A 10,697-nucleotide genomic window follows, 5' to 3' on the forward strand; every position below is an offset into this window, starting at 1 on the left:
CCTTGACCTAACCTCCCCACTACTTGGAGAAGTAACTCTCATATTCACTTCTTTGGAATGATTTGGATTTAATCCATTCAAAAACCTTAGCCCCACTCATGGTAATGGCCATGAATGATCATGAAGTTGAAATGAGAAAAGAATGTCAAGAGTTAGAATTTGAGTAAATTCCATCATTCAAATAAGCCCACCTCATCACCATGATTAAGACCTTTAAGACCCATGACCAATGTCATGAAGAGCCTCATAACCAAGGTCATGAAGGACCTCATTTACTCATGATGCCTCATTACCACCCTTTCCTCATGGGTCCCACACACTAACAAAATAATTAAATAAAATAAATGCAAAAAACTAATTTTGAAACTTAATATAGATAATATAGATTTTAATAAAAAAAAACCTAACAGATTGTATGGATAATTGTATGAATTGTGTCAAGCTTGATCAAATAAGATTAAGTGATAATTAAAATGAAAGATGTATGCTGATATAGAAGAGGTATGGTAATGCAAGGTTGAAACTGAACATAAAAAGAGAAATGAGAAGGGAGGAAATAATAAAAATTAAGAAAGAAATAAAATGTTAACTACTTTTGTAAGTTCTAGTACCTAGCGTACCCAAATGAGAAGTCATGAAGCGAGACTGAAAAATGAAAAGAGAAACTAGACCAATGATAGCCGCCTGTGGAGAACACATGGCCTTGTGTCAAGAGACTGAAAAGAGAATCTCCTAATGCGAACCTTTTAAGACTGAGACTAAGATTGATGTCAATTGTGTGTTTTAGATTGAATGTGTTATCTCTACACGTAGAGTTAATAAAGAAAAAGGAGAAGGAAAATGAAATGAAAACTGAAATGCATAATGTCATGAAACTTTGGTGTGGTAAATGGATGCATGATGATTTATCTTGTTGCTCACATGGTTAACTATATTGCTTACTGGGCTCACAAAGCTCATTATTGTAAATGTTGACAGGTTCTCAGATACATGCAAGGGCAAGGGTGTTGTTACCCAATAACACAGTTAAAGTAGAGGATGGGAATTTCTATTTGCAACTGAAGTTTTGTTAAACTAAATTTTGGAATGTAGATATTTCCTTTGAGGTTGTATGTATTTAACTAAGTACTGCGTGAAAACTCAAGCGTAAGTAAAACAGGACTTTGGACCATTATATATGTATATGAGTCGAACTATCAAACAGGTTATCTGTCTTTTATCCTTAGATATGTTTAGTTTAGCATTATTTTTTAGTGGTTTTTTAGTAGGTTGATATTGAGAGGAACTGTCACGTTCCCTGCTTGAGTGTCTATAACATGGGTCCTACCACATCTTAAGAACTGGAGTCGTGGCAAAGGTGGTATCACTGATAACATCATCATGGCAAATGAAATCATTCATTTTACAGATCAAACTAGAGGGAAAACAGGATCTGTGGCCCTTAAACTTGATATGTCAAAATGTTATGATTGGATGGAATTGGGGGTCATCGCTAAACTTTTTAGCTTTGGGGATTTGACACCCACTGGTGCAATTTGGTTAAGACCATATTCTCATTATCTTCCTTCTCAATCAAAGTCAATGGTGGCCCTTTCCTTTGGTTTTCTAGATCCCAAGGGCTTACACAAGAATGCCCTCTAAGCCCCTATCTTTTTCTAATTGTAATGGAGGTTCCATCTTACCTACTGAATGAATATAGACACCTCAATCTTTTCAAGGGAATTAAAATTGCTCAAAGGGCTCCAAAAATCTCTCATCTATTTTTTGCTGATGATACATTCCTTTTTTGTTGAACAATGAAACAAGATGTTTAATCAATTAAAGTTGTTGTTTATCTCTTCTCAATCATAACTAGACAGCAAATCAACTTTCAAAAAAGTGGGGCCCACTTCTTCAGGAATGTGGATCAAACACAGAAAAATGCAGTTTTATCCATCTTGGGCATCTCAAAAATGAAAAAAGATTCTATCTACTTGGGAACACAGGTTTTCCATGGAAGAAGCAAGAAAAAAATTCTACAATTTCTTCTAGCAAGAATGAATAGTAAAATGGCCACTTAGAAGGCAGCTAACCTTTCTTATGCAAGGAGGGAGGTGCTAATGAAGTCAGTCATGCAACCAGAATCATTATACCACACACAATATTTCAAGTTTCCCAAAACTTTCTGCTGACAACAAGACTCTATTTGCCAGAAGTTTTGGCAAGGGAAATCCTCAAAATTAAGACAACTTACCCTAATATCTTGGGACCAGTTGTTGTAAACCAAAGTTAGCTAGAGGGCTTGGCTTCAAAAGAATGGAGGATATTAATATAACTCTAAAAAAAAGGGGAAGACTTTTGCAAAACCCTAGACTACGATGGCACAGCTTCTAAAAGCAAAATATTTCTCCTACACCTCCTTGTATGACCCAAGTGTTCAAAGAAAAAAGGGATCATGAATCTGAATAGTATATGCAGCATCATCCCTAACTTACAAACAATGATTCATGATAGATATAGGGGATGGGAATAACACTTTTTATTTATTTATTATTATTATATTTTTTTTATTATCCTTGGGTAAGCAAAACAAAAAATCTTATGGTGGGAAGTCCAAACTTTGATTCTGGCATGAGACAGCTATAGTGAAAGAAGTAACACAGTCTCTACAGTTGTTAAACAAGGAGGTGCCCTCTATCTCTTCATATTTTATTTTCAATCCCATTCCTAGCTCCCTTTTACAAACAATCCAATCAATTAGTCCATCCACTATGCAGGACTCCTAGATTTCTTTACTCTCTACAACGGGCGAATTCTCTAGCAAACTAGCAAGGAAAGCCTTACAAAGGCTAAGGAGTCATGAAGTTCATAATCTTTACTTATGATAGTGGAATTTTTCTTGGAAATTATCACTTCATCCCAAGTTTAAATCTTTTTCTGGCCTCTCATGAATGTAGGGTTACCAGTCAAGACAGTCATAGCTCATTGGACACAATTTGTGAATTATGTGGTCACGGTGACAAATCAATTTGGCACATTTTCCCTTCTTGTAGCTGGATGAAAAGGATACGAGTGGCAAAACCATTTGGGCTAAGGACGGAACATCTTTCTCACAATTCTTTCCTTAATTTATGCACCAATCTTCTTTCAAGTTCAGATAAAATCACAAACCAATGGATCTCTTCAGTATTTATGTTAACATGTTACTATGTGTGCACTGAAAGAAATCCTAAGGTTGTAATGGTAAAGACCCAAAACCCTTAAGGGTAGCATGCATAACATCAATAGATGTGTTATGGATCTCAAACTACAACCTAATGTAAGAAAGGAAGATCTACAAACTAATCACACAATTCATCAACCACAAATGTTGTGTTTCTACAATATTAAATATAATGTTATCTCACTCACATTAGTATGTGTAGAGGTAATTATGAACAACTAAAGAAGAAAGCATGGAATGTGGGACTTTTTTGGGACAACAATGTCCAATTTTTTAGCACAGATTTGGCGCAAGGAGAATCAATTCTAGAAGAAATGCTCAATATTGTAATGGATGGAATCCAAATAGCAATCTGAGAAGGAGTGCAAATCCAACAATTTTATATGATGATAAGTAACTAAGGAGTCTAATTGCTAGACAATATGACACAATTTGTCCGTTAAAACTGATCCCAACTATAACCCAAATCCAAAGTGCAAACTTATGCATTTTTTATTTCAAATCCCACACCCTTAGACAATGGCTATTGGAGTTAGTGTTAGGAAATGTAGAATTATCTAGTAGAATGACCAAAGGCTACTTCCAAATATACTTGTAATTCTCAATTCTAATAGTAAATTTTCTCTCTCACCAAAAAAAAATAAAAATACAATAAGTGATACCAAGAAGGCCCTTGGATAGGGGTAAAGCAAGATGATCATAACTATATTTTAGTCAAATTAGAAATGACCTCAAGTAGCTGTATCCAAGGTTTGAAATTTTGCCGACATTTCAAGTGTTGATGGCTGGTGAAACCATCGAAACCTTGAAATTTCGCCAATTTGGCAAGATTTCGGTGAAAAATCGCCCCCCCCCCCCCAATTTCGGAGGATATTTAGGATCATTTTTGCCTGGATTTTGTTATCTAGCTTAATTTGAGGCTAATGAACACACTTAGAGCATTATTTTGGCCTAAAAAAATCACCTAAACTAATGTTCCTAATCGGCACATGCCCGGCTGTATGCAGCAAAATTGAAAGTCTGGAAAACTCATATAAACCAATGTAAATATGCAAATGGAACACAAATACACAACTAGTGAAGATAAATACTGAAATATACAATTCATTATACAAATCTACAATAGTGAAGTCAGCCGTACAGATACAACAGAATTACAGGAGTACACCTATTTAGGCAAGTATATAGAGTTATCCAATCATCTCAAATCTTAATACCAAGTATTGTGCCTAAGTAGATCCGTCTCCTGACTCTTCAATGTGAAACCCATAGTGAAAAGCATCCTCTCCCCCAACCATGTTACATACTCATTCCATCACATTTGATACTAATAGTTGTTCAGATAGTTCTAAATTGCAGCTCGATGGTGGTCATCTTCCGTCTCCAAGGGAACTCCTTTGACAAGGAAGTGAAGGAAGGTGTTGCAATGATGGTGGTGATGCTCGTGGTGGAGAGAGAAGCTCTAGAGAAGAAGAAAGAAGAAGAAAAAAAGGGCAAAAATCAAGTGAAAAAGTTGCAAAATTTTGCTCGAAATTCGGTTATATATTGCCAAATTTCTAGTGATATTGGAAAATCTCATTTCGATCTTTGGTTACAAGTAAGTACTTATTGAGATAACAAAATATCGCCGACATTTCGTACTATGGCTGTACTGTACTGTATCACCATCTTATTCCTTTGCTCTTCCTGTGAGAAGACCCAACTGAGAAGTCGTGAAAGCCCTCCCTCCACCCACGCAAGTGCTGCACGGGCAACGCGTCGAACAGTTGGGACGCAATTGTCAAATATCTGTCATCTTGTGAAATCCCACAACTACTCTTCGTTCTTTGATTGATTTTCACTCACCAAACGCCGACAGCAATTGTTTTTGCGTATTTTTTCTTCATAAATAAATTAGACAGAAAACTCAGAAGCAGAAAAAAAAAATTAAGAAGCTTTCATTCTCACTCAAGAGCTAAGGACCGACAAGCTGAAAGCAACAGCTGATCTGAAAAAAGATACAAGGAACCAACACAATAAAAGAAAAAAGATTAAAAGGAATAAATGGTTTCCGAGCTGTTAAAGTTAATTAAATAATACTAGTAGCATATGCCAGTCTCAGTAGAGGTAGAGCCCTCCTTTACAATATTATTATTAATGTTCTTTTTAACAATTGAAAGAAAGAGTAAAAGGAGAGGACCTTGTCTCTGAAATGTATATATGTTCTCAGATTGCCAACTTCTCTGCTTGAATCTAGCGACGACAAGAATGGCTTCTCTGCGTCGGTTACAAATCTCAGTATCTGTTCTGCTGCTTCTTGCTGTTATCTCGCTCTCACATACAGTCAGAGCTGCTGGTAATAATTCTGTGCTTTATCATGGTCTTTCTGAATCCACTTCTTTCCTGAAAAGACTGATTATTTCTCAAGTTGTTAGTTCGTTTTGATTCTTTCTTTCTTTAAATTTCAGACGGATGGTTTTGATTCATGTGTTTATTTGACATTGTATTGAGCTTACACTTTACCTGCTTGGAAGCATTTTGTTAGAAATCTGAACAGATCTGCAATTGGGAGTATCTGGGTTTTGGAGATCAAATGTGTTTACTGGTTCTCCTCTTTTAGATTATCGAGATGAGTTTTTAGTTACTGCTGGGGCATTGGTTCCCTAATTTTCATTATTTTCTTCTGTGGAAGAGGATCTCCGAACCTATTTCCAGATCTACAGTCTTAAGATTTAGATACGGTCTCCAGATCTGCAATCTTGTGTGCTAAACAACAATGTAGATAGCAACAAAAATTTTATTTCCTTCTTCCCTTCCCCTCCTTTGATTTTCTTTCCTACAGAAATAAAAATTGGTGAGGTAAAGTATAACTGTAAACTATCTATTTTGTGCCTGTAATGGAATGAAACCTTAGCAGATGGATTTAGCAATGCAATTTTTGTTTTGGAGTAAGCACATGAAACAAAATGCATCTTTGGAGTAGTCAAAGAAAAAGAACGGTTAACCTCTCTTAGGCCTTGTTGGAGTCATAGAGAAAGTACTGACGTCTGCTTTTCTAGGCACACTGTGAAGAATTTTTGGGTCTAAAAAGTGATCCCCTTGATGTCAATGAGATGAATATTTGAAAAAGTTTATGTGGGCATAAAAGGAACTCCCTAAAGGATATATCTATGCCCTATATGTTCTTCAAATTTTGAACTCTAAATTAGTAACAGATGGAGCATTCAAAAAAAATTATAAATTTTATTGGATAGAAAATAAATAATTCAATTTTTTTCTTTTTTATTGAATTTAGGCAAGATAAACAAACCAGTCGTTTTGCCATCACGATTTTCTTCTTATTATTATTTTCATTTCTTGACAGCCAGATATAGCCCTAGTAATTTCATCCTAAAAGTTTGAAGGGGAAACAATATAGAATATGAGTTCAAATCAGCTACCTACATTGGTACAGGTGGGGACAAAATCTCCACCATTCATAGGGGTATGTGACCATGCCTTGAAGTGAGAGACTCATGCTCTACAGATGGTCTAGATCTGTCCCCACCTGTATTCATTTGGGTAGTGAATCTAAAAGGATATACCCATTTGCTAGCAATCTATTGTATCTGTGCCCAGTATTTGGCTAAAGAGGCATGAAAAATAGACAATCATCTCTGGATCATATTCGAAGTGTAATTAAACTTATTCCAGTAAGAGATGAAACGAATGTTTCTGGATTATCTCCATTTGTATTCGATTCTTTCCTATTGTAATGAGCTGAAATTGAAAATACATAAAAGAGAAAAGGAGGTTACAGGATTAAATGTCCAGGCATTCCTGGACGAGAATATACAGCGAACACAAAAAGTTGATTCTCAATTCCATCTTCAGCATCATTGCCATCAGCAGAAAGAGAACCAACTAAACAAATCAAACTGTGAATGCATCAAACTAATCTCTGTTTGTGCATAACAACCCACCCTCTCATGAAGTCCTTAAGATGTATAGGAATCCCATTACTAAGATGACCTAGAATTCATGTAAGCACTTTCAAGAAGAACATCAACCACGATGTTCACCTCTCTGAAGTAACTCGCAATTCATCAGTCTATAGAGTCTAGATATTCTTTGAAGACTAAGTGTTGTGGAAATATCCTAGGAAAGGCATAAGTCGTGACAACAGACTTGGGAAAGCAATCAAGCCGTAATCTCTGGAGCCCTTTGCACTGTTTTATCTTAATTCTTTCAAAGAATGCTTGAAATTCAGCCTTAAAAGTTACTTGCAGTCCCCATATAGGAAGAAAAGCCACCCATTGAAGTCCCATGGGTTGAAGAGATGATACTGCCAATTAATATCAGCATGGGCAGGTACTGATGAAGCTTCCATTGGTTTTTTTTTAATTCCATCTTAGTCCATCCTTGGATTCTTTCTCTTTCCCCCTGATGTGGCCATGTGGCATAGAAACACCAGGACCAGATGCTTATTGTTTTGTTAAGAAAATTTAAAACATCACCACCCAGTGGTGCTTCTTGCCCAAAGTATAACCTTGGATTTCATGTTTATGTGCATCCGTTAGTTTAGTCTTTAGAACCACTACATCAGGGTTTGTGCTCACCAGCTAGTTTTTGCTGCTAAACTGACTCCTCCTAACAACTGTGAAGTAGTCAAAGTTCATGAATTCTGGCCTAGTGTTCTCAGAAGAGATATACATCATAGTGCTGTGTTTTTCTGCTGTCTCTGCACTTTGATATGCCAGAAGGATCATTGAACTATTGTTTTAAACAATTGAATGAAAACACAGAACTGTTTAGTATTTGGGGTTAAATTTGAACCCCCCCCCCCCCCTTCTTTTCTCTTTTAGGGATATAGAAAACAGGAATGAAGAGACATAGGTCACAGTGTTGGAACCCAAAGAGAGGATGAGGCTATTTTGAGGATATTTGGATGGGATGACTCACCAAGTGTGAAGCACCACTGAAAATCCTGAAGGAGCGTCATGATGCCAAAGCCATAAAAGGATAAAAAGGTTTGCTTGATTAAATGAAATAATATGATCATAATTAAAACACTTGCGAACAAAAGACTGAGAACTGAATGATAGTGAAGTTTATATTGGGAGCTTTGCTACAATTCAACAAGAAAAAATAGAAAGAAACAATGAGAAAAAGACCTCTCTGACCCCAATTCAAACATTTATCTGGCGACAGCCAAACCTCATCCATGGGCTGATTGATTCACTAAGCTTCCACAATTTTTTTTTTCCAATCATCATCTGTACAGAATTAAAGTTGACTTAAGCTCAGTAGCCAGAATATTTTTCTTCTTTCAAAACATGGTTAACAAGTTATTGGCTAGAATTTCCCTGTTGTGAATGATAGCAGCTATTTGCCAATCTGCAACTCTCTGGTAGAGGGATAGTTTGCTTCTGTAACACTGGCCAATGAAATCTTTATGACATCATTCACCACAGGTTCATTAACTAGGAAAAGTAGAACAGTTGAAAATCGTATTTGTACGTTCTATTATTTGCTTTTTCATGGTTGTATTTCTGATATAGTTCCATTGCCAGTGGATATATATGATTTAGATCAATTGCTCTCGAGTGTTTATTTCATGTCAGGAGTATAGTGGGATTGATACTTGATTAAAACTTACTGGCTAAAATGACTTGTCAGACTGGGCAGCCATATTCCTGGTCCCCTATCTTACTGGGAATAATTCCAAACATCAATCACCAGTTGAATGTCGTCACCTGATGGTTTGAGCTTTTCGATTGCAACAAGCATGGTATCATGCTCAATTGTCCAAGCCAAAAAGCTTAACCTGTTAGATGGTGGGCATAACTGGTATGTGAAGGCCCCAATGCTCCAAACTTGACAGGATGTTGGGAATTATTCCCATCTTCTATCAGTTCTGATAAAATCTGGCTTTGATCCTATTCATTTGTCAGTGTGCTATTAAAAGTGCAATGGTTTCCCTTTTTCCTCCCTTGTATTCTGTAACATGGATTGAATATTCTAATGAATCTTTCTACAATTTCCTTTGCAGATGAGAAAGGACAACTTCTTCAAGATCTCAACAAATACCGGGCATCCTTAAATCTGTCAACCTTGACAGAGAACAAAAATGCGGACTGCTTTGCAGATCAAATGGCTAAACAATTTAAGTCACAACCCTGTACTAACACTACAGGTGCTGACACCGTTCCAGGCACCGAGACCCAGTTCTCCAACTATCCTGAGCTCCTGGCCAACTGTGATCTTAACACAACCGACACAAGAGATGGATCTGTTATGCCTGCTTGCGTTCCTAACTTGGTCCCAAGTCTTGTACTCTCCAACTACACAAAGTCCCAGTACAATGCTTATCTTAATGACAGCAAATATGTGAGTGCTGGCATTGCATCTGAAGGAAACTGGATGGTCGTTGTCCTGACCACAGACACATCTGGAGGAAGTTTCGCCCCTGAAACCAGCTTGGCTCCTAAAGCTCGTGTAACCTGCTCTTCTCTGACTTTGCTTTTGGGCTTATTTCTCGTTATCATGTGTTGTAAGCATATGTGAATCCTTGGGTAGAAATTGTTTTCCTTTTGTTGGTCTGATGTTCTTTGCCAGATTCATTGTGATTCATTAGTCATTGGAAGAATGTACGAGGAGAAACTGTCAAACAGGATACATGGGAAAGCTTGTTAGAGATCTATAGGTATATACCAAGAGGTTAGCCTACAAGAACATCTTGGTGAACTACCACACCTAAACAATGGTAGCACAATGTGTATTTATTGTATGATGATGGGCTGTGATTCCAGCCGATCTGTCTCGTACTCTCGTAGTGGTGCCTCCACCATATGAGGGCATGTCATTGTGTGAAATAATATGACTTTAGGGCAAGTGATTAAGACCCATGTTAATCGAAAATTACATCTGGTCCTTCATTCCTTTCTGGTTCCTAGCAGAGGTGTCATAATGCAGAGTATTGATCCCAGACAAGAATGGTTAGATTTGGTCATTTATATGCTCTGTCGTTGCTCCAAATTTAACCATTGGATTATTAGGATCTACAGCCACCATTCCTGAAACAGAGAGTCCTTTGTAAAGTCGGAAATGGTGTGTTTTTGGATGAACAACTTGTATAAAATGATCCCAACAAGAACCCTAACAACTCTCATTAAAGACCAAAACAAAACCGACAAAGTGTGTACGTGCCTTCAAAACATATCAGGACTGGGAAGAATTCATATTCTAAATTCTCCACTCCCAAGCCCTTTCCTCCAACACCTCAGTTTCATCGGAGGAAGAGAGACGGGCTTGTACTCTTTCCAAAACAGGGATGTTTTCTACCAAAAAGGCAGCTAAATTTCTGCTGCCCTGAAATCTCAATTTTAAACACCCACAATGGTGGAAAATTTTCTGGCTTCTCAAAATAGATCCGACGTTAATGATAGTTTTTTGGCATGTATTAAATGCAGGAATGCCAGTCTGAGAGCTCTTATGTCTAAAATGGAAACAAATATATACATGCAGCCTGCTGAGA

The 10,697-nt window shown here is 37.0% G+C and overlaps 1 protein-coding gene across 1 annotated transcript; it reads left to right on the top strand.

Moving 5' to 3' along the window:
- The first annotated feature begins 5,340 nt into the window (after nt 1-5,340).
- Nucleotides 5,341-10,308, top strand: LOC149028646 (putative GPI-anchored protein At5g19250). Its single transcript, XM_089138518.1, has 2 exons — nt 5,341-5,537; nt 9,213-10,308. The coding sequence occupies exons 1-2, from the start codon at nt 5,402-5,404 to the stop codon at nt 9,725-9,727; spliced, it is 651 nt and encodes a 216-aa protein (XP_088994644.1). The 5' UTR covers nt 5,341-5,401; the 3' UTR covers nt 9,728-10,308.
- The last annotated feature ends 389 nt before the right edge of the window (nt 10,309-10,697 follow it).

This window comes from Hakea prostrata, chromosome 1 (genome assembly GCF_041222555.1).
Source record: "Hakea prostrata isolate BN-2017 chromosome 1, UWA_Hpros_2, whole genome shotgun sequence".
Taxonomy (NCBI): domain Eukaryota; kingdom Viridiplantae; phylum Streptophyta; class Magnoliopsida; order Proteales; family Proteaceae; genus Hakea; species Hakea prostrata.